This window comes from Sarcophilus harrisii, chromosome 2, assembly GCF_902635505.1.
Source record: "Sarcophilus harrisii chromosome 2, mSarHar1.11, whole genome shotgun sequence".
Classification (NCBI taxonomy): domain Eukaryota; kingdom Metazoa; phylum Chordata; class Mammalia; order Dasyuromorphia; family Dasyuridae; genus Sarcophilus; species Sarcophilus harrisii.
The window spans coordinates 20,006,862-20,031,792 of record NC_045427.1 but is presented as its reverse complement, the minus strand read 5'-3'; the positions used below and the strand labels follow the sequence as shown (position 1 = coordinate 20,031,792).

Here is a 24,931-nt window from a genome sequence, read left to right as displayed (position 1 = left end):
CAGGAATTTCCAAAAGTACTCTATTTTATTCAAATTCCATTTATTTCCCAGTAAAATTACACTCATTCTTGCTGGGTAATTATACTTAGTTTTACATTTTAGACTTTATCTTCTGAAACATACACCAAGGTGTTCTCCTCTTTACAGAAGTTATAGAAGGTTCCTTTGTTCTTGAAATATTTCTTTCTAGGATTTGTTGTACTTTTTTTTTAATCTGGAAGTTCTAGATTTGACATTCCAGGATGTTTTCACTATATTTAACGCACAATAAGGTCCTTTTCCGTACTGTCTTGTTGGAAACAGAATTTAAAGTATTACTTTTTACTCAAATATCACAATCAAGTCATGGCAAGATTTTTAGCCAAGAACAAAATGAGAAATCCTGTTGCAAAATGAGGAGATCAGGTCCTTCCAACACTGCCTGATGGGTTTGATCCACAGGGAGTATCAATCACTTATAATACCATGGAGAAATATGTGCCTTCTCTAAGAAATAAAGGCCTGCTGAATGAGCAGTGCTCCCTAGGAGTCAATCTAAGCTTGACACCAAAAACAAGACAGGTAAATGTGTTCCGTGGACTTTTCCATTTTGGAGATTTAAGACCAAGACAGAGGAAGGGGTTAGAGGAATAGGACACAGAAATTATACAATTCACCAAATTATGCGATTTTTACCAATATCCCTTGCAGAACCCTCTCTAATATGAAGTATAGTTTTCCTTTTCCAATAGGGGTTTATTTTCACTGTCTGTGCCAGCTAAAGACTGGGAAATGGGACAGGACTGATCAACTTTTCTCCTCTCCTTCTTCACTCACTTCATTCTTTAGACAATATGTACTCCTTATTTCCCAAAACCAAAATAATAAAAAAAAACAAGTCAACCATGGCTGCCAGAAAACTCTTTTCCCCTAAAGACATAATTTCCCTGTTGTTTTTTACATGAACTTTCATTCAAAAGGAGACCTATGTCCTCAAAAAACATGTAATTAAGGCAGACTCCTCTAAATGTTATTAATACCTTTCGATGAATTCTGGCCAATGTAAAAGAGATGATCCCCACCCCACTTTTTTTTTTTTTTTTTTTGCTTGACAAAAATGAAAAGTTGATTCAAGAGAATGAATTCCACCTCCCCACTCCCCCCGCTACAAAAAAAAAAAAAAAAAAAAAAACAATCCACATTCAAAACTCCACCTACCCTGATTTTCTGTCTATAGGGCCTAGTTTTCCTGGAAGGAAAAATCTAGCCAAGTGCTTTAAAAAAGCACACAAGCGTCTGCGTTCATGACAGCTAATGTCTCATATCCCATAACAGTAGCCGTGACCTCAAAGTCAGCTGTGATTGACAGACTGACCTCAGTCACTCCAGGGTGTAAGGTAAATGACAACCCTCCTTCCCCCAAAAAAGAAAAGAAGAAAAGAAAGAAAGAAGTTGGGGAGGGCGGTTGGAATCTTGCTGTCAGCTTAGTAAGCAAACTTCTTAATAAAAACCTCATTCAGACTGTCAGTGTGAAAAGCAGAAAGTGTCAACTGGAGTTTTCAGGCAAATACTTCATGGACTTGAGCAAGAGGAAGGCCCTCACTGGCTTTGCCCACACTCTCCCTTCCCCGCCAAGAAGTGGGGCCACTTTCAAAGAATTGTAGTCCCTTTCATCCATGGACATAAGAAGGTAGTGCCCTGAAGACTATTCAGGGACAAAAGCCATCATCCTGGTCACGGAGAAAAGAGCTGAAGCCCGGATTTGTAATCCGCAGGGAGCATCTCCGCTCCAAAAGCCAGGGAAATCTGACATCTCTATGATGTCTGGCAACATTTCCCAGGAAGGTCAGAGAGCAGGCCGGCTTCCCAGTCCCACCTTTCATCTCAAATTGGAGGGCAAAGCAGGAGAAAAACTTGTCTCAATATGCCATTTATGGGCTCTGGTTATTTAACTGCTAAAACATTTTTTGTTTCTAAGTGGTATAATTAAGAAAAGAAAGGAAAAATTTAGTTTCAAAAACAATAGGAAAACTCAAACTATCATGGAATGTCATGTATATATCTTGTGAAAAATCTAATTCGTGTTTCACCAGCAGAGGATGAAGGGGGGAAGAAAACAGAATTATGGAATGACATAATGGTGACCTTTCTCTGTTTCACACCTGGCTGCTCTAGGTGTGGCCCTCTCTCATGATGGGGGGCCATCCTAGCTGCTTCATCCACTCTTAGTTTGATGACACTAGACCATCTGAGAAGACTACTTATGTGTATAACCCACAAATATTTTTTAGGTAAATACAATTAAAAAAACATTACTTTGGGGGAATCAAACCACAGTCTGTCCAGTCAGAATAAGGAACTATAAACTCCTCGAGACTAATTTTTTCCGTTTAATGTAGTGATATATATTCTCTGAACAGAAATGAAACATACTAGTATTTTCTTAGAACAGCTATCTCCAATCATCCTACAAGGCACTTTGTGGGAAAGATGAAAAATAAAACTAAACCTCGTCCCTGATCCCTGCAAGACAATTCCTCAACCACTGGCCTTAAATCAGCTGGCTTTAAAATGTAACCACGCAAAGGAAGGGGAAGCTGAACCCTGAAGGCAAAGCCATGCAACTTGCTGCACGTCCTGATTATCAGTCAGCACTAGGCAAAGAAATGGCCCAGAGCAAATCTGGTGGAAGGAATAAATTCAAGGGGAAACAAGGCTCCAAAGATTTCCCTGCTCTTTGTTCCCTTTGACATTGTGAATAAGGCAAAAGCACACTGGGAAGGGGCCAGACTAAGTCTTCCAAACTCAAGGAGAACATCGCAGATTTTTGAGAATGTCTTTGTCTAGAGAGTGCAAGACCCTGGCACTGGCTGTGTTTGTGTTGTCTCATACTATACCTCAGATGGAGATCTTCTGAGAACTTAAGACAGGCGTAGATAAATTCTTTAATTTGATTGTAAACCTTAGGCACAAATTCAGAGAAAGGAAACTTCTTTGGAAACGGCTGCTGTAAATGCAGGAAATAAAGACACCGAGTCACAAGCCAGCAGACATTAAAGACCTTCACAAACAAGCTACAAACCAAAAGAAACAGGCGCCTCAATTTAAAGCAACAAACAACATCCCAGAGTCCAAAACCCCAACCCCAACCCCAGCCCCAGCCCTCCAGAAGAGAGCAAGTCTAGGGGACCCCTCCTCTCCTCTAGCTTCAGGCCCTGGCAGGCTCTACTTGGGAGTTAAAAGGGGTCACACTTTGAGGAAACCAAAAGGGATCCTCAAGGCCAGAAAGAAAAGCTTCAAAGGATCCAGTGACTGGAAAGCTCTCCTTACCTTTTCCAGATCTGGATCTTGGAAGGGGAACTGTCCAACCACCTTCTTATAGAGCTCCTCACTGGACACTGGTATGGGGCTATAGTTGTCTGAATCAAGAATGTTTCTACAGAGAGGAAGAAGAGTTTATTTATTTATTTATTATCTCAAGGCCCAAATAAAGAGAAGGAGAGGAACTTACACCCACTGTCACCAAATTCAGATGATCCTGGAAGAAGATTTCTGTCTCACTCAGAAAATCATCACAAAGTCCAAGGCTTTCCTCCAGCCCCTCGCTAAATGCCAAGATGGCTGAGCTAGCCCAGAGAGGGGCAGCCAGGACGATGTTCCAGTCCCCCTGCTCCCCATGTGGTCTCCATGTTCTCCCAACAGCACAAGGTGACCAGATCTCTCAGCCCTTCTCGATGGCTGCCTCGGCTGGAAGGAGAATCCTAACCAACAGCCCGTGAAACTAGGAAGACATGAGCTTTGAGGAGGGCAGAGTGGACGCTCCTGCAGGAAGATACAGGCAGGCTCTGGGACTCCCCGGGGCCTCTCCTCAGGTACCTGACCCTGGCCTTTGTGAGGCGCCAGCTCCCACGTGGGTGAGCGCTCGGGGCTTTCTAGGTCACCTTAAGTCAGCCGCAAGTGGGCTCTAATTAAGCATCTATACCTGGAGCTCCCCAGAGGGAGGGAAACACAAGCTGTCAATCCAAACACGGCCCGGGGACGAGGGCCATGTGGGCAGAAGCCTACCCTAGAACACCTGAGTGTTAAAGTAGAAACCAGGATGTATGCTCTTCCTTGGCAGAGCCCGACCGCCAGCCTGACACTACATGCATGACCCCGCATGGCAGAAGGGGACAGGAGAAATAAAGGGAAACCTCTGTCCAGAGATAAGGGTCCTTGGGGCCAGTCTGTGACAGAAACCAGAGATCAGCCCTGGTGGACTCTAAGAGAACGGCCGGGACCTGGGCCCCATCCTTCCACTCCCATCTTCCTCATCTCCTCCTTCCTCACCAGAGGAACATCTGACTTCCGGAAAGCTTCACATCCATAAGGCTGCTTCCTCTTAGGAAATCTGGGGACCAAGAGGGCAGCCCTGTTATACCACTAACCTTCCTCCTTCCCTCGAGAGCCCTGCTTCTTGTAAATCGGACAAACTGGATTCATTCGCATGGTCTTGGAGAGGTAAGGGAAACTCCATCAGAAAAATTAACAAATTCTCTAAAGCAGTTTATTTCCTGCATCTAATTATATGGCACCTAAGGTCTGAGATCACCAGTACTGCCAAGGGTTTGGAATCAGAGGCTCACCTTAAAGCCTGCCTCTTTCACGTGCTGTCTGGGTGATCTGGGTTCTTGTTTTCAGTCAGTCACCTCAATCATGTCTGGCTCTTTGGGACCCCATGTGGGGGTTTTCTGGGCAGAGACCCTGGTGTGATTGGCCATTTCCTTCTCTGGTTCTTTTTACAGGTAGGGAAACTGAGACCCCCAAGGCTTAGTGACCTGGCCAGGATCACACAGCTAGTCAGTGTCTGAGGCTGGACCTGAATTCGGGTAAATGAGTGCTCCTGACTCCAGGCCTGGCTCCATCCTTGAACCTCCCTCTGGGCTGTGTGACCACCGCTGGGCAAGGTGTCGTCACCCCCTCTTCTGTGGAGCAAGTAGGAATGGAGCCCCCGAGTCTCTTCCCGCTCTGATTCCTCATCTGCCCCACTGATGCCCTGGAGGAAGGGGTGAGGGCCACTCCATGACAGAAGGCCCGTGTCACTCTCTGAGGGATACCACAAACATGACCAAGCAATCAACCTTTCCTAAGCTCCCCCTCTGGCCAGGAACTGCCTGAGATCACAACTTCTCCAAAAAGGGGCCAGGATTTGGCTCATGGTTATGCTTCAGCAACATATCGCTGCCGACAACTGAATGCTTTTTAAGGGATACCGGAACAATCAGAGGCAATGCTCTCAGCTATCCTGGGGATTTGGAAATGGAAGCAACACGGACCCTGGTTCCTAACGCAGGCCAGCTTCTCTGGTCTCCAAAGCGAAGCCCTTTTTGAACTCAAGAATCTATGACGGGCACAGCAATAAGGGTCTGTCAGGGGCGACGTGCCAGGGCCTCAAAGTCAAAGGTGAAGGTTCATTTCTCACCTGAAAACGCCCGCCCATTTCTTCAATAGGGTGTCACTATACTGGTCTCTGATCTCAAGCAGCATGTCAAAAAGCTGGTTTACTGGGAAACCATACACCTGGGAAAGAGGAATAAGTCAGCTTCAGTTTTTCTAACTTGTTAACTTTATAAAGGAGAGGAAGGAGGAAAGAAGCATTTCTTCAGTGCTGACCACGTATCATCACCCCAACACCCTCCCACTAGTGCCTCACAATGAGCCTAGGAAGGAGGAGCAGCTATGATCCCCTATTTTCTGACTGCAGAACAGGCCCTGAACTGCATCATTCCTGACTTGATTACCAATTCAAATGTGACTTAATTGGGTGGGCCTGCCATTCTTGCCCCAAAGGCAGCCAGTCTAGGGCTCATATGGATTTAAACCTTTAGCTTTGGAAAGTTAAAACCATTCCTAATATTAAGATCACCTTCAACATCCTGCATACTGACACATGAGCCTTCCCCACTCCTACCTCCTTCTACCCAAGAGCAGCCCTTCTTCCCAATCCTTAATGAAAGCCAAAAGGAAGAGGGGAACCCATGCCCCTCCCCACCACACACCACACGGGCTCCCTTGGATTCCTCTAAATCAATACTTCCCTAAAAGGCAGAACCCAAGGAATTCCAAAGACACCATTGACTGGAGTCCAGATTCTCACTTCCTGCTGTTTGGAAGTGGGAATTTACTCAGTGCTCTATAAATGTGGGCGAGGAAGGTCCAAAGGCAAGTGGGAAGAGGGCAGAGGGGGACACAAGGAACAGAAAAATGACCTAGCAGAGGTGCCACATGGAAAAATAAACACAAAGTTATCTCTCCAAATTTATGTAGGTCGAGAACTACACAAGGGCTGAGCTTAATTTAATTAAATGGAGTCACATACCTGAAGTGTATCGGCAAAAAGGACAATGAGGTTCTTCAAATCTAATACCAGGTCTGGGTCTGAGCAGTAAGACTATGGGAAATAACAAAGGAAAAAAAAAAAGAACAAAACTTCAGCCTTGAAAACCCAATGAAATGGAGTTTACCACTCACCCCTGCTCAGGTCCAGAGAGGCTCTACAGTCTCCAAATCCAAGTGCTAAGGGCTCTGCCAGCAGAGAATACTGGCACTGAAAGCCTGCCCACCAAGATCCAGAAGCAGGTTTATGGGAAAAAACACATATCAGCCATTGGCAACTGAAACCACAGTTCACTGCAGTGTGAGACAGTATGAGTTTGAACAGGAAAGGAAACTGAGACTGAGCAATGCCCTGGGACTTCTTGCTGATTATACATCTAGGGAACCTGAGAGCTGTGGCTCCAACCCAAGGGCCTCGATTCCAAGTTCTGCTTTAAAGAGTCCCCTGGAAAACTATTAAGTTATTTAACTTCTGAATGAACTTGGATAAACATGTACACTAAGATACCAGTAGTGCACTAGATGTCTCGGGACAAGGGGAAGCATGGTAGCTGCCCCACAGGATCATCAGTGATATCGTCACCCTTTGTCCTCCCTATGCAGAACCAGGCAGCTCAGAGACCAGTGGTGCAGTCAGTGCACGTGCCCATCCTTAGAGGTGTGCTCCTGCAGTGGCTCTCAGGCCTGCAGTGGCGGAGGTGCTCCCTGAGCACTTGCTGAAAAAGAGCAGAACCCTGGACTTGACAGCCTGACTAAGGGCAGGAGGCTTCACTTCCCAGCTCATTTCACCCCCTTGTTTGTGATGAAAAAAGCTTGTTTCCTTTCCAACAACTGAACCCTAATAGAGTCTGGGGCTGTCCAGGGGCTTCAGAAACTTCTCCCCTTCCTTGCGAGAGGGCAGGGGAGCTTTGGAACCTCTAGACGAGAACACCTGAGGACAGCTCCCCTCGGAGGAAGGAAAGCTCCTCAGTGGGAGAAGCAGCTCTCCGAGGACGCCGCCGCTTTCCTCAGAAATGCAGAGTCATTCACCCCTCGCTCAATCTGGCCCCTTGAGAGAATGGGGCTGTATTTGTTGTTATCTCAGCTCTCCTTGAAAGGGAAGAGCTGAGAGCCTGGGGAGATGGGACATTCCCTACAGCCCCGGGGAGGCACACCGACCCAGGGCCTCAAGAACACTCTGCTCTCTCTAAGTTGGTTTCAAGTCACAGGATGGAGACTCAGAAGCCCCAGAGGGGATGTTTAGTGGTAGGAGAGCCTTGATTTCCAATGCTACTTCCATAAGCCACTTAAAGAGAGGGTCCCGAAGGACACAGGCCTCTCTTCACACAGTCTAAGAGACCCACAGCAGCAGGGCTCAGAGAGTCCCCACAAGGGCACAGTTGTCATTAGTAAATACGGGGACTGGTGAGTATCTGAGCCTTTCCAACACAATTGGAGCTCTTAACATAAAGCATTTGTCTAGATTTCATCCTCACAATGAATTGGAGGCCCTTCCCTGGAACCCTAACCCTGCATGGAGACAAGAGCTGGGTGCATTTCACGGTTCCTTCAACACCATTATCAATAAACATCTACAAAAGCAAACACAGCATAACTGGCCTGCCTATGGGCACTAGGGGAGGGAAGCATGGAAAACAACCAATCCTCGTGGGCAGAGCCCCATAAACGTCCATTTATCACAGAAGTTAGGCAGCTCTTTTACATTATTAGGTCAACAGAAAAAGAAAAGTTCCCATTCCCCTACAATTCAGAAAAAGTTCCATTTTTGATCTGAATCCCACCCCCCCCTTTCAAAATTAAGTCAGGAAGTTCTCCTGCTCTGCACACATGCAGTTCAGTGCAAGGGACATGCTCACACTGGGGTGGCAAGGCCCGACTTCTTACAGAAGTAAATGGCCCATGACTCCACAGGGAACACTAAGATTGAGAATTAGCCATAGGGAGATGTGAACACAATTGGCCCCTAAGATGGAGTGGACAGAGAAGTGGCCAAGAGACCAGAGTTCTAATACTGTGAAATCTTAGGCCAGTGAGGTGTTCTGGGAAAATGAACTGGTTCCTCTGGAAAATGAACAGAGGGAACTTTTCAACTAGGAACGTTTATGGATCCCTAAGCTTTCCCTTTCGTTAATTCCACACAGACTCCACACAAGAGGTCATCTGGCCGTGGCTCTAGCCCAAACTTCAGACACTGTGGTGTGGAAACCAAAGCCTCTGCCACAGGTTCACTTGTCCCTCTGATATGTAAAGGACTGGCTAAGTCACAGCATACCAATGAGAGCAGAAGGTTAAGAAGAAAGGGCTCTAGTGACCTGGCAATAGCTCACTCCTTATTTTGTTCTTTTTTTAAAAAACAGGGATCATATCAGCGGTTAGGACTGGACTTCAGCTGAAAGGCAGATCCAATGGTATTCTGACTGTCTTTGAGAATAACATCCAGTGGATCTGGCAGGCATCTTGAAGCTACTGCTCAGATAAACTGAACAAAGACTTTCACAGACATCTCAATTTATTTCAGAGATCAATTCCACTCAATTGATGAAATCAGAGCAACTGTTTAAAAAAGAAAAGTGGTTGTATTCATTCTGAGCTCCACAAGGAAGCCTGTGGCTCATTAAATCAAAATTCAAGGTCCAAAAAAAATTTAGCTCTTTCCCTCACCGATTGCATATTATATAAAAATCCTGAAGCAAAGAACTTGTGTTTCTTTTTTCCTCTTGGTATTTTTTTGGTCTCTTCCCAAATGAGAATGCTTCACTTAATTATACATATTGTCCCTTCCAAATCTGGAATACCTTAATTCTCTAATTCAATAGCAATCACACACAGGACTTGTCACCTTGCCACCTTGATTGAGAATGGCCAAGCTCCCTCTACTGGTATGTCTTGAAAAAAATCAACCCAGATTAAAATGAAAACAAAAACAGAACACAGAATTATAATTTCCAATTTGGACCTTCAGCCAAAGGTGAGCTCACTATTGAAGAATGTGTCCATCAAGGGAGTGGAAGGGAATAGCCCTCCAAGGGAGAGAGCACCCAATACACATATTGTCCAACATGTCCTTGTGCACTGTACTTAAAAGAAAAAGCATAAGAAAGGCCTTCTCAGGGGGTCAGTGAGAGCCCGAGCAGACCTCTCAGAGGCTGCTCACTTACCGAGTGTGTCCGAAGTGCAGCAATGGTTTTTGACAAGGCCATTTCCCATAGTTCATCAATGTAGGCTCTATTCACTAAGCCCTGAGTTGTATGTAAAATGTGATCTTCAACCACAAAAAAACTGAAAAAGAAGAGAAGAATCACAGATGTCGGAAATTACAGAGCCTGGATGTTATCAACAGGGTTGGATAAACATCATGTGCCCCAAAGACAAAGCTCACACCATTAGTACAGTTAATGGTCAATTTCTTCTTACAGAAAACAGTCTGTTCTCCTCATGGGGAGCAGACTTCTCACCAGTAAAACTATACCCACACATGTGTATCTCTCGAGTAGCTGCCAAAGAGCCTGAAGTTGCACTGCTATTAAAAATTACATACATCAATTTGAGAGACAAATGTAAGGATTTGTAAATGTCCAATTGTGATGCACAAGTATATATCAGATCTTCAAAAAAAAAACAACTTTGAAACAGGATAATAAAGTTTAAAAATTAAAGAATGAAGATAGCAAATAAAACTAAAATAATGACAAAATACTTTCCAAAAAAGGTCACGTAGTGACCTTATACAACAGTGACATGGAGTTTAAACATCAAAGTGCATATAACCAGAATAATTATTAAATGAGTTAATAATCTTCATAATAGAAAATACGCTAATAGAAACTGTCATAAAACAGAAACTGTCAGTGTTTAGTACAAACATACTTGCTTCTCAATTCCAAAGCTTGTTTTAACCTATTTGACCCAAAAGTGAAACCATGGGAGGTTTTGTTTGACAAAGGTAAGTCTAAGTATCTCTACTGGGTCTGTATCCCAAATAGAACATTAAAAAAAAGCAAAAAGGACCCACATGTGCAAAAATGTTTGGGAAAAGCCTTTTTTGTAGTGGCAAGGAACTGGAAACCGAGTTGGGGCCCATGAGTTAGGAATGGCTGAATAAGTTATGGTGTGTGAGTATTGTGTAATATTACTTTTCTGTAAGAAATGACTGGCAGGATGATTTCAGAGAGGCCTGGAGAGTCAGGAATTGATGCTGAGTGAAATGAGCAGAACCAAGAACATTGTATACAGCAACAAGAAGATTACGTGATGATCAACAGCAATGATTTGGCTCTTTCTCAATAATGAGGTGATTCAGGTCAATTCCAATGTGATGGAGAGAGCCATCTACACCCAGAGAGAGGACTATGGAAACTGAGTGTGGATCATAACATAGTATTATCACCTTTTTGTTGTTGTTTGCTTACATTTTGTTTTCTTTCTCATTTTTTTCCTTTTTGACCTGATTTTTCTTATACAGCGTGATAAATATGGAAATATGTTAAAAAGAATAGCACATGTTTATCATATATGCATTACTTGCTGTCAAGGGGAAGGGAAGAAGAAAGGGAGAAAAATTTGGAACACAAGGTTTTAGAAGGGTGAATGTTGAAAGCTATCTTTGCATGTATTTTGAAAAACAAAATGCTATTATTATTTTTTAAAATTTTAAAATAAGAGAAAAAAGAGTAAGCCTAATTATCAATGTCTAATCCTGGAAATCCAGCACAAATTAAATTGTGAGAACTCCCTAAAGAAGGGCTGGGAAATGAATTAAGAAGGACTTAAGTGAGTTGCAGATTAAAGTGGTTCTAATACTCTGAGTTCAACTGAACTCATTTAAACCTCCAGCTCTGGTTCTCAGTTCTGAAGAAGTCCAGGGAATCCCTTCTCTGTGTACAGTTCCTTTGAGGGTCTGAAGCTAGATGGCATGGTGACTGTCACTAGTCCCTGCTCAAGGCCAAACACCCCAAGTTCCATCAACATCCTCCTGCAGTCTGAAGTGAGAGGCACTAGCTTCCCACCCTCCCTCGCTGGCCTCCTCTCCGTGTTCCCTAGCTGACCAATGCCCTCCTGCCATGAGGCCCAGACGGACTTTAAGGACAATGGGAGGGGAAGAGAGCTGGCCCTCTCTTATTCCAGGAACTGCCCCTTTCATGGTCAGGGGAGCCAAAGGTCCACCACTGGTGGGATGCAGGATTGGAACCTTGAGAAGCCTCAGCGCACTGGCACCTGCAGCTCACCATTCTGGAGCACAGCCTTCAGAAAGGAACCCAACAGTGCCCATCTGGTCTGACCAGGGGACCTCAGGACAGTGGTACAGGCCTGCGTCATGCCCAGCACTGAGTCTCTCCAAAGGGGCCGGGGGGAGAGGGAGCTACCTTCTTTACCTGCTGTTGAACCCCTCAGGAAGTGGGGTCACAACACACTTAGAGCCCCTCAAATGAGGGACTTGCCTTTGGGCAATATCTTGCCAGGGGAAGAGTAAGTTTGAGAATTTGGACCAAGGGCCCCTCCCCCGGCATGTTCTCCGTACCATATCACACCACACACAGCTCCCCCAAATTCAACCTTGGTAATTGACACTGCTGACAAAGGGGCCGGGGGCGCCACAAGGCCCAGAGATTCAGTTCTGTTGAGGGCCTGAAGCTAGGTGACATGGTGACTGTCACTAGTCTCTGCTCAAGGCGAAACACCCATGGAATCAGGAAGACTTTTCTTCCTGAGTCCAAATGGGGTCTCATACATCTCACTGGCTATGTCACTTCACCCTGGTTGCCTCAGTTTCCTCATCTATCAAAGAAAATGGCAAATCACTCCAGTTTCTCTACCAAGAAAACCCCAAAAAGAATTATGGAGAGTCAGACATGATTGAACAAGAACAGGAACAATTATTGGTTACCAAATAGTTCATAATGATAAAAATAGTTTCCTGTTACACTTCAAGTTGATTCTTCTCAACAATCAATATGAATCTACTATTTCCCTTCTCTCTCTCTCTCTCTGCAAAACTATTCCACTCTCCAGTAACTTTTTTCTTGATATCAATTTTTACTTTTTGTGACATTTCTTTTCCCCATATCTGCTGTTTTCTCTCTATTTCTATTATAATAGTGGCTAGTACCTTCTTTTGCTTTTCATGACAAATGGAATAACCACTCAGACTCTCCAAGAAAAGGCCCTCATGTCAAACAAAGGCTCTTTCCTCTCACATATCTATGCCACTTCCTTTGATTCTGGAAGATAAAATCATGCCTATAATAGAGGAGATACACAGACATACAAGACATTCAGTTCCACTCTTTTGAATATAGTAATTAACAAAGGAGGGTAAGGTCAGACCAGCATCTCCCCCTAAAATACACAAAACAACAAAGATCCAGATAGTCGTCTCTCTAGAACCCCTAAAGAAAACTAAAATTGTGTCTTGTCAACTCAACACTTTTATATTTACACATATCTCTGTGTGTGTATACCATATATAAGTGTGTGTGTATGTATAGACACACACACAGACACATACACACAAATATTTTTTGAAGAAATACATTATCTGTTTTATAGAAACCACAAATGTCTGCTTACAAGAAAATATAAAAATAAAAAGAATACCTACCCTACAATTTGATTAAAATATTTCCTGTAGCCATCTAAAGTTTCATGCTGCAACAAAGCAAAAAACAAAAATTTTGAGATGAAAATCAAGAAGGCTCAGTATCCAAGTAACCACCCATTTGGAGCCTTCTTGAGATAATAGTGAACTCTCCCATGAGGTAGCGGGCTTGAAAAAAGTGGGCGCAAGAGTCCTACCATGTTGGAGGGAGGCTGGAGCACTAGCCGAGCCTGTTTCCGCCTCTGTTTCCTGTAGTAGTTTTCGAAGGTTTCCCGAGCACCCTAAAAAAACAAGAGAAGAGAATCTGAGTATTTGCCCTGCCCTATCACCTACCTCCAGGTGGGGGGCTTACAACTGCAGTATGTCAGTCTCTCTCTAAATGACCAGCTGTGCGGTGTTACTACTGGGCTTATATCATGGAGAGATCTTAACGAAGGGAAAGGAACCCACATGTGCAAAAATGTTTGTGGCAGACCTCTTTGTAGTGGCCAAAAACTGGAAAGAGAGTGGATTCCCATCAATTGGAGAATAGCTGAATAATTGTGATATATGAATATTATGGAATATTATCATTCTGTAAGAAATGACCAGCAGGATGATTTCAGAAAGGCCTGGAGAGACTGACATGAACTGATGCTAAGTGAAATGAGTAGGACTAGGAGATCATTATACACTTCAACAACAATACTATATGATGATCAATTTTGATGTATGTGGCTCTCTTCAACAATGGGATGAAACAAATCAGTTCCATTTGTTCAATAATGAAGAGAACCAGCTTCATCCAGTGAAAGAACTCTGGGAAATGAGTGTGAACCACTACATAGAATTCCCAATCCCTCTAATTTTGTCTGCTTGCATTTTTGATTTCTTTCTCAGGTTAATTTTACTGTATTTCAAAGTCAGATTTTTCTTGTGCAGCAAAATAACTGCATGTATATGTATACATATATTGTATTTAACATATACTTTGACATATTTAACATGTATTGGACTAGCTGCCATCTGGGGAGGGAGTGGGGGGAAGAAAGGGAAAATTTTGGAACAGAAGGCTTTGCAAGGGTTAATGCTGAAAAATTACCCCTGCATATGTCTTGTAAATAAAAGGCTATAATAAAACAAATTAATAAATAAACATAAATGAATGAATGAATGAATAAATTACCAGCTATGTCTGTCTCCCTCATTTTCCTAATTAAGACAGTGAAGAAGACAAGAGTGAGTTTTTGTGGATGTTAATACAAATGTAATAAAATGTTTTCCTAATCCTAAGATACACATCACTTTTATAATCTTTTCTTGCGTTACTTTCCAAAATGAAGTTCTTTTATTGCCAGGATTTAGAACCCTCCATATGTAACACAAATCTAACTTTTGCCTTTTTTAGGCTCTTTCTGGCCCATTCCTCTGGTGGCTCAATACCTTTTAAGCTCAGGTCTAGACCTGCCTCTTCCACACAGCCTTCTCAAGTCTGCCAAGGCCACCAGTCCCCATCTCTCTTTTCCCAGAATTCCTGAGGCACATCAAGTCTGCCTAAATAACACGAGAAGCAATCTCGCAGCAGAACAGAAATGGTCTTGGGTTGAATAATGGAAACTCCAGCAACAGCCCCCAGGTGTGACCAGCCCATTTTCTAATGGGCTCTGAGGACAACTTAGGCTCAACCAAGCAAAGCCCGGGATCATCATGTCTGAGGGCAAGAAATGTTAGTAGAACGAGATGGATGTGTCCACTTGAGCCCCAGCACCAGGCCCTGAGCCACCTGGAAAGGAACATAAAATCCGAATCCAGAAAGCAGCTCACCAGAGTTTTGGAAAAAAATCTGGAATTATGCAAAGCGACTAAAATGTCCATGCCTTTTGATTCTGAAATTCCATATTACTAAGAAGTAACTGATAAGAAGAAAGTCTCCATAAAAGCAAAAATACAGATAGCAGCACTTTTTGTAGTAGCAAAGAACTGGAAACAACACAGATTCCTATTGATTAGGATCCACAAATTGTGATACACTACTACTGTGCTGTAAGAAAAAATAAATATGATGAATACAGAGAATCATGGAAAGATTTACACAATGTGATTCATACACATATGCAATGTGATCAAAAGTTAACACTGAAATTACAAAGAACAGGCCTGTACTCCCAAAAAGATATAAGAAGGTGCCTTTATCCATTTCCTTGTAAAGATGGGAGGTCCATGGCTATGGTACATTTTATATATTTTCAGGTTGTGTTTTTTCCCCCCAAAAAAATATTTAACTGCTTGTGCTGGGTTTTTTGCCCCCTCTTCTTTCCCATTTCATTATTTTAAAGTATTATTTGTTACATGGGATGGTTCTCTGGAGCTGAGGTAGATAGGGTCAAATATTTATTTTTTAATGGAAAGGGAATGTTATAATATTATAAAGAATAAGTATGATCCCAAAGAACAGCCATAAAAAGACATTTTCCTGCCCTGACCTTCGCAGAGATGAGGAGTCCACTGGGGTGGTACACACTACATATATTGTCAGATTTTTTCATCATAGTGATAAGTTCTGTTGATTTCCCCTTATTTTTTCTCTTTTTCTTAATTTAGTTAGTCATTGACATCAGTTGGGACTAATACAAAGGCTTCCAGGCCTGTCGTACAGTGGTCCTTCCATAATGTCACATTAATCAGATCTCCTTAATCTCTTTAATCATTCACTTGGCCCTCATATATAAGGTACCATCCTCAGTAAGCATTCAATAAACATCCAAAATTGCTTCATGTGCTAGGTACTAAAGAGACAGAAGACAATGGGTATAATGCCTCAAGGTTTTGCTTAAACATCTTGATTTTTAAAAAAGGTCAACCCTGAGTAGAAGAGTACAAGGAGCATCTGATTGCTAGAAAACAGGAATGGGCTGGGGATGACGGAAAGGAGGTCCCTGAGCACAGTTACCAAGCCGGAGTTCATGCCGAACGATCACAAGCCCATGAGGAGGAAGCCGAGCCAGCTCTCTCAGAGTTTATACCAAAACTGGGGAGAGGTTCTCAAGAACACTGCCCCAGAGCATCCCGAAACAAGACCCAGCCTCTCAATGGCCCAGGACAGACTGGTGCAAAGGGCCGGGGCAGACGGCAGCAAAGCACTCAATCTCCCCAGACACTGTAGTTGAGCCCAGGATTATCACCAAAGAGCAGGAAACGAAAGCCTGGAAACTGTTACAGTTTCCACTTTTCAACCAGGGCTGCTGGCCTTAGACCAAGAGCTGCTCTAAAAACAAGGGATAACTTGAAGGCTAGAGGACTCCAGGACATTAGAAGGCCATGGCCTACTAGATACCAGACTATCTCCAAAAAAGGACTGTAGAAATTGAGACTGAGGAAGAAAGTGAAATCTGGAGTGTCACTAAGCCACAATTTAACGAAGCAGCAAAATTCTTTATGTATGAAATAGAAAACTAAAAATTTGATGAAGCTGGTGCTCAACAGACACTAGACAGCAAGTACATTGCCTGCCGTCAAAGAGCATAACATCTAGGTTTGGAGTTCAGTGACCAGCACACGGAAACTAGACACCTAGAGGACAAATAATAAAGTGGGGAAGACTGCGCTCTTAAGCAGCTTAGAGTCCAGTGGAAAAGGAGATACCCAAGAGACCAATGACCAAAGAAGGGAGACACAAGGAGGGGCCATGGAACAACAAGGCCCTGAGACTCCCCCTCAGAGACGCTGCTACTGCTGGGACGGAAAGGCCGAGGATCAAGAGGAAAGTCTTGCCACAGTTGTGGGCTCTGGTTTGTTTGGCAGGTGAAGCAGCAGCATCGAGATGGAAAGGACCTGGGGGACAGAGCCAGGCCCAGCAAGACAAACACGCTCCGGCTCTTCCAGGGACATGACTTTTGAGTGGGGCGTCCCTTCTGGAATGTCTCGGCACTGGCAGGTAGGCCTGACTTGGCCCTAAATCTCCTCTGGGGCAGACGCCCCTTCCATCGGTCACTTTTCACTCAGCACCCCATCTTGGCTCTTTAATCGACTAGAAGGCAGCCAAATACTGACCCCCCCAACCACCTACCTCTGCAGACTTTAATGGAGGGGACCACACACTCACAGAAGACCCCTTCAGTGTGAGAGAGAGAGAGAGAGGGAAGGAACTAGGAATAGGGAAGGCTGCTGAGTCCGAAGGGAATCCAGGGATGCTAAGGGATGAAGCAGGGTAGAGCATTCCTGGCAACAGTCAGAGGGATTGGGGGGGTGGGGGTGGGAAGAGGGAGAACACCAGACTATGGACACAAATGGGGGGAAGCAGAGTTATGGGTCACCCTGCAGAGAGAGGAGCTTCTGGATCAGTTCCTCCAGGAAGCAACTTTTTGGGGGAAGGGGAGCAAAGCAAAGCAAATCAGTGGCTTGTCTGCAGTCATACAGCTGGGAAGTATTAACTTCTGGATTTGAACTCAGATCCTCTGGACTCCAGAACTGATGCTCTCTCCACTGCGCCAATGAGCTGTCCCTAAGGGAACAACTTGTTGTGATGCGGGGTTATCCTGTGGACACTGCATCTGAACAAACATCCTTTCCAAAACACGGTGCACATAACTGAACACAATATTCAAGAAACAGGCTGCCTATAGGGTGAGACACAAGAGGATTATTATCCTCCTCATTTCTGGAAGCCTTCAAGTCAGGCCCATCTCCCTCAAAGTCTCACTTATCATTTCTCATACTTCTTCTCTCTTTTAGGTCCAAAACCCCGAGTTTTTCAAATGATTCTCACATGGCAGGTGCTTGAGGACCATCCCTATTCCCCTCCAGCTTATCATTGTCTCTCCTGAAATGTGGTATCCAGAAATGAACATTTTGCTCCAAATTTGAGCTGATCAAGACCAAGTACGGCAGCACTACCAATTTCCTGATCCAAGACTTGATGCCTCTCAATACTGTCTAAGATCACCTTACCTGTATGGGCTGCCATTTTATACTTTTCACAAACACTGAGACTAAAACCACTAAAAACTACCAGTTTTAAACAAGTATTGTCAGTGCCATACCAATCAAACCACCAAAACAATGTTTTATGGAACTACAAAAAAAAATAACAAAATTCATCTGGAAGAACAAAAAGTCAAGAATATCAAGGAAATTAATTTAAAAAAAAATACAAAGGATGGTGGCTTAGCAGTACCAAACCTAAAACTGTTATAAAGCAGCAGTTATCAAAACTATTGGCACTGCTAAGAAACAAGAATGGTGGATCAATGGAACAGGTTAAATACACATGACACAATTATCAAGGCCTACAGTAATTTAGTATTTGATAAATTCCAGCTTCTGGAATAAGAACTCATTATTTGACAAAAATTGCTGGGAGAAGTGGAAAATAATATTTCAGAAATTCAAGACAGATAAAGTTAAAATGGGTACATGATGTGGGCATAAAGGGTACCATCATAAACAAATTAGGAGAGGAAGGGATTATGTATTTATCAGATCTTTGGAGAAGGGAGGAATTTATGACCAAAGAACTAAAGAATGTTATGAAAGGAAAAATGGTTAACTTTGATTACAATAAATTAAAAATGTTTTCAGTAAACAAAAGCAACAGAAACAAGATTAAAATAAGTATAAAGCTGGGGAAAAAATCTTCACAGCCAGTGTTTCTGATAAAGATCTCATTTCTAAAATATATAAGCAACTGGGTCAAATTTATAAGAATATGTCATTCCCAAAATGATAAACAGTCAAAGGATATGAATGACAATTTTCAGATGATGAAATTAAAGCCATCTATAGTCATATGAAAAAAATTGCTATTTGATAGAGATATTGATTGATAGAGAAATGAAAATTAAAACAGCTCTGAAGTACCACCTTACACCTCTCAGATTGGCTAAGCTGACAGGAAAAGATAACGATAAATATTGGAGGGGATGAGGGAAAACCAAGACACTAATGCGTTGCTGGTGGAATTGTGAAATGATCCAACTGTTCTGGAGAGCAATCTGAAATTATGCCCAAAGGGCTGTCAAACTCTGCATGCCCTTTGATTCAGCAGTGTCTCTACTGGGTCTGTATCACAAAGGAAATCATAAAAAGGGAAAAGGACTCACATGAACAAAAATGTTTGTAGCAGCCATTTTTGTAGTAGCAAAGAACTGGAAAATGTGTAGATGCCCATCATTTGGGGAATGGATGAAAAAGTTGTAGCACATGAAGATAATAGAATATTAAACAAAGAACAAGCTGATTTTAGAAAAGCCTGGAAAGATTTACATGAACTGATGCTGAGCAAAACAAGCAGAACTAGGAATATGTTGTACACAAAAACAGCAAGAATGTACGATGATCAACTATGAAAGACTTGTGATCCAAAGCAATCCCAATAGACTTTGGACAGAAAATACCATCTGCATTCAGAAAAAGAACTAAGGATACTGAATGTAAATCAACACATGCTATGGTCACTTATTTTTTTAGGTTTTTTCTCTCTCCCATGATTTCCCCTTTGCTCTGATTCTTCTCTCTCAATATGATTCATAAAGCAATGTGTACTAAAATAAATAAATTTTTAAAAGGAATAAAAGGTACATATCGGAGTTATGGAGTTAAGGAGATTATGGAGTTAAGGGGGAAAAAGTATTGGCATAATGCAACATTGGCATTAAACTCTGAAAGCTTATTATATTCATTTAAATTTAATCTCATTAGTTCATCCAATGGTCTAAACTGTTAAATTATTTTTGTTTAATTATCTATAATACCAAGTTATGTGTCCTCTGCAAATCTGACATACAAGCTTTTCTGTCTCTATTAAAATCACTGATAAATGATGAACAACAACATAAAGTCAAGCACAGATCGTGGAAATATTCCACTCTAAGTTTCTTTTTGAGTTAATGTTGACTATTTTCCAGCCTACTAGTTCTGAATTCTCTAAACTAATATGAGAACCAAGACAACAGCTCATCCTGCCCACAATGTTAGCATAAAAAGGTTGTCCAGGTTTGTAATCAAGGTAAATTATAACTGTAGCATCTCCCTAGTCTGACAAGCTAATAACTGTTAAAAATGAAATCAGATTAGCCTAGCATGAATTGTGCATTGCCAGCCTCAACCATAATTATCTCTATACTGTTGGGTAGGTGCGTGCTCTATACAGTAGAGAAATGATGTTGAGGCTACTCAGTTGGACAGGATATTGGGACAGAGATGTTGAACTCCTCTAGGTTAGGATGATCAGTAGGGTCCCACTGCTTGTTCTTACTTGGTCCATAGGTGGAATGGCTTTATAGAAAAAAGCCTTTCATAGTTCGGGGAGAAAAATGAATGCCAAATGATGCTCTCACACAGACAATAGAAGTATGATGGGAAATCTCTGGGAAAAACAGGGTGATCAAAACAGCCAACTCAGGGAGTTAGAAAGACAATAAATAACCATCTCAGTTATGCAATTGCTGGTCTCTTCACTATGCCCAGAAGCAGGGACTCAGGGTTCTGCCACAGACCAGAAAGTCCGTTGGGCCCTTGGGGCAAGTGAAGATGCTTCAATAGCCAAGAGACCGTGACATCTGAGCCTAAAGAGTTTAACTGATCCATGTCCGTGATGAGCTCCCAGCATTGCCACTAGCCTGGTACAGGCCTTTGTCACCTCACAACTGGCTCACTGCAAAAGCCTCAAATGTCTTCCCCACTCCAGTCCCTCATTCATTTAGTTATCACCCTCATCTCCCACCAGTGGGAGTCTGTCTGACTTTGTTACTAATCTTGTTTGATAAACTCCAGGGGCTCCCTATTACTTCAACAATCAAAAATAAAATCTTGCTTAATTTGGTCACTTCACACCTTTCCAGGACTCTCATATACTCTGCAATCTAGTGACACTGGCCTCCTTGCCCCAACTCCACTGATCCTTGGTGTTTTCAGGTTTTTTTTCCCTCTCTCCCTCTGCTCCCCTGGTGTTTTTTAGCTTCCAACTGAAATTTCACCATTTCTCAAGAATGCTTAATAAGCATGCCTTTCGCTAAGATTATCATTCGCATATATGTAAGTATGTATATGTATGAGCATGCATATATAATGACCTGCACGTAATTATCATGTGTATATGTGTGTAAATGTATTAGGTGGATGTATCTGCACGTTGCCTATCCCATTATACTGTGAGGTTCACCAGGCACCAAAAGCTGGCAATACTGACACCCCCTCACCTTTGTCTGCGTCAACAGGCCTCTCCTTTTCTGCTCTGCTCATTTCTTTTTCAAACATCATTAGGTTAAGTCAAAATACATTGAAAATGGCAACTCAAAGAACACTTTCCACCAAAATATGTAATGCTTAACACCTTACAGCAATAAAGATGGGAATACTCTGACTTCCACACCTAACTCAGGCCCAAATGGCGAAGCCAGTTTTGTTGCAATGGGATTCAGATGATCAAAAACTACAATTGACAAATCATCAGTGAACAGTAATGACAGATGACTCTGCTGAAAAATGGGGAACAAGAATATTAAAGTTCACAGTACAGTGGATGAGCAATAACCTGGAAACTTGTTTGATATTTTAATTAATGATTTAACTACAGTTTTCAAAGAAGCAATCCTGAAGCAGAATGGATTTCTGCCCATTTGTAATTTACTCCTGGTGCCAGAAAGAATTCCTATTTTGGCAGGACCATTGAGTAGGCAAAATGAGAAGGGAAGGAGGACAAAGGGAGAAAAAGGATGGGATGGGGTCTTCAAGAACACCAACAGCCCTTTTCATGTGGAATGTAGAAGGGTCACAGAGTTGGAGATATCGCCTCCATTTTTCACTCCACTCCCCATGTCACTCCCAGCCCTTTTTTCTTGGTAACTCTTTATAGGCTCTCCCTGGACATGCCGATATCTTTCTGACTGCTGCATCATCAGGCTGACCCACCACTGAGCACTTGCCTGGTCTCCATGTTCCCAGTTCTGGCCCTCATTTTCCAGACTCTTCGGTCTCCTCCCCAAAAGCTTTCTCTCTCCTGTTTGAGATCTTCTCCTCTCCCCAAGTTCAATTCTCCAACTTCTTTTTATGGGCTATTTTCCTCATTATAGTATAAGTTCCTTGGGAGCAGGAGACATCTTTCTGGCTTATATATGGATCCCTACCTCTTAGGGCCTAGAACACATTAGGTGCTTACTAACTGCGCATGTTCAACATCCCAACATTGAACAATAAGTCTGTGTTCTCCTCTTCTTTGCTTAGGCCCCAAGGCTTCCTCCCAGTTCTAAGTATCCCAGGGTTCTATTTCTTTCCTATCTCCTGTGTGACATTTTCCTTACCCTGACCTAGATCAAGATTCCCTTCCATTTCCTCAGATCCCTTTTCTTCTTCTTCTTCTTCTTTTTTTTTTTTTTTTGATCCCTTTTCTTCTTCTCTGAATTGGCTTTTTCAAAGAAAAAATGAATGCTCTCTAGCAACCTGGACAATAAAAAAATCTCATTTTTACTCTTTGGGGAGAAGACCAATTTGTATCATAAGCAGAGAGAACAAAGATCTGGCTTTGGTTAAGTAACACTGTGCATCCATGAAGCCACTCCAGAATTCCCACTTGTTGCCCATGCTTTCGAAAGCAAGATCCCCAGTGTAGCCACTGCTCCTGAGGATCTCTACTCACAGAAAGCAATCTCCTCTAGCTCACACCTTCTCAGCCACCCTCAATGTGCTCTACCTCGTTTTTTCTCTTTCTTCTGCTTTTTCCTCTTCAAATCCCTCTCCTCTGTCTTCCAAAGTCTCCCCCAAATGCAATCCTTGACCTTCTTCATCATTACATACACTCCTCATCCCTCTCCAGCTCGTCCTGACCAAAGCCGTCTGTAGAGTATTATTCCCTTCCTGTTCCATTTCACCAGAGTCATGTTACTAAATGTCAAGTTCATTATGTACACTAAAAGGTTCTTCATTTCAAGGTTAACAGCCCTAAAGGATCTTTATTATTCCAGCATGATGTTACATATTCAGCAGGTTTCAGATCCAAAGTACACTTTCCTAAGAATTTAAAAGAAAGTCATCTTTCTAATTAGGCCCTAATGCACTAATTAAATTATCTGCTGAAAATGACAAGAAAATAAATGAAATGAAATTCTATATTTAAGTCAAAATAAATCCTCATTTAATTCTGAAGTGCCCTCATTTTTAACATTTCGGTTACTCCTTCACCGGGGCCGAAAAAAGGATAAAAGCCGAGATCATCATCTCATTCTCTAGGCCCGCCTTCCTCATTCCCACAATCGGTTCAGTTTCCCCGCTGGCTGCCGGATCAGTTCACCTTTGATTGTTCCACTCCGATTGCCAAGTTTGTGAATGAGCTATAGAGAAGCTGGCTTGGGAGGGAGAGCCCCGGCCGGTCCATGAGGGAATTGAGGGACATGGCTCTCAATTCCTGGGTCAGTCGTGAGGTTACCCACATAGGTCTGCCCCTTGGGCTCTTCTTGAAGATGAAGTGGAAGTATAACGCTGCAGGGAAGAAAACTAAACGGTGCCTTCTCTCTGGAATACTTGGCACTCAGGCTTCTCCAAATGCCCTGCACAATCCTCGCATTAATCACCACCCCCCCACACACCCCGACCCGGAAAGGTCAGAACACTCTGGTTGGCTGCTCATGCCAGACCGTGCACCGACGTTCTGCGCATCCACTACCGGGGCACCCAGGGCAAGTCCAGGAGTGTTGCCACCTCTGAGGCTGGGTTTTCTTAGGTTTGGTTTAAGATTTAGGGTACTCTGAAGTATTACCTAAGTGGTTCACAATCTTATCAAATCTAAGCACTGCTTTTTAAAACTGACAATTTTTGTAGATACTCCTGTGATAATGGTTTTACTATTTTCTTTTTAATCTGGACTTCTGGTTTACATGGTATATGGAATTCCAGGTAAGGAAACTCCTTGTACCAAAGCCAAGGTACAACTTAACTGTACCTTAATAGACTTAGAGAGCTGGTCAAAGTACTGAGAAGTTAAATGACTTGCCCAGAGTCATACAGTTTGTGCGTTCCAAAATCAAGACTTGAACCAAAGAGGGGAAGAAAAAGAGAATATGCAATTAGTCCTTATTTCATGATATAGGAAACTGAGGCAGACCAAGATTAGGTGACTTGCTCAGAGCTCCTTCTAACTCCAGGCCCAGCACACTATCACCCAAGAAATTTTTCCATGATCTCAGGGATGCAGGGCCATAAAATAGATATACAAATCGAACACTTACTGAAAATAACTCATAATTTTGTGACCCCCCTGCCCATTCAGTAATTCAGTTATGCAACCCCCATATGGGATCACAACCCAACAACTGAAGAGGCTTTGCACTAGATTGCCAAGTACCTAACTCTTGGAGTCTGTCTCAGACTACTTCATTGTCCACTGGGCTACATACTGTCTTTCTTAATTTTTATTGATTATAGCTGTTAACTGAGAAAACAAATTATATCAAAAAGACTTAATTAATCCAGAAATGCTTTAAAAATAATCTGTATCTTATTTATTCCAACAGTATTTACATACATTTGAAAAAAACGAGGGTCTGAAGCTCATAGTTTGGAAAGCACTCAACTGAAACACCACTTCCCTGTAGTACAAAGAAAAGAAGGGACACTCCTCTGAACTGAAATTAAAAATGCTCATCTCACCACCGTGGTTTAGGCTTAAGAGAGGGAAAAGGACTAGACTGAAGAAGGATGAGAAGCATAAGAAATGATGAAGAAGCAAGGATTCATTTGGGGAGATTTGGGAAAGCAAAGGAAAGGGATTTGAAGAGGAAAGGCAGGTGTTTAGAGCCAAAAAGTAAATGTAGCCCTTTCATTTTCTGTGACATTTTGAGCTCCTTAAAGCCCTTGCTGATAAGTATTCTCCTTACTTACATCTAAAGAAACTTCTAGTTGGGATGAAACTATTTAGGGTCCTTCAAATCATACTGCCCATTAGCCAGCTCTCTGGTTCAGCTACCCTCTGCTGCAGAAACCAGTCCTACTACCAAAAAGTTTGTCTCCTTTTCT

General features: G+C 42.6%; 1 protein-coding gene across 4 annotated transcripts in view; it reads right to left on the bottom strand.

The window, feature by feature from the left end:
* The window catches only part of EXOC6B (exocyst complex component 6B), a 490,548-nt gene that overhangs the window by 226,018 nt on the left and 239,599 nt on the right, over positions 1 to 24,931 (bottom strand). For all 4 annotated transcript variants that reach the window (XM_031949716.1, XM_031949717.1, XM_031949718.1 and 1 more), the window contains exons 9-15: positions 13,147 to 13,230; positions 12,953 to 12,999; positions 9,513 to 9,633; positions 6,338 to 6,409; positions 5,441 to 5,538; positions 3,310 to 3,415; positions 2,877 to 2,986 (exon numbers count right to left, since the gene is read on the bottom strand). In XM_031949716.1, the coding sequence (XP_031805576.1) occupies positions 2,877 to 2,986; positions 3,310 to 3,415; positions 5,441 to 5,538; positions 6,338 to 6,409; positions 9,513 to 9,633; positions 12,953 to 12,999; positions 13,147 to 13,230 (638 nt within the window). The remainder of the gene's footprint in view (positions 1 to 2,876; positions 2,987 to 3,309; positions 3,416 to 5,440; positions 5,539 to 6,337; positions 6,410 to 9,512; positions 9,634 to 12,952; positions 13,000 to 13,146; positions 13,231 to 24,931) is intronic.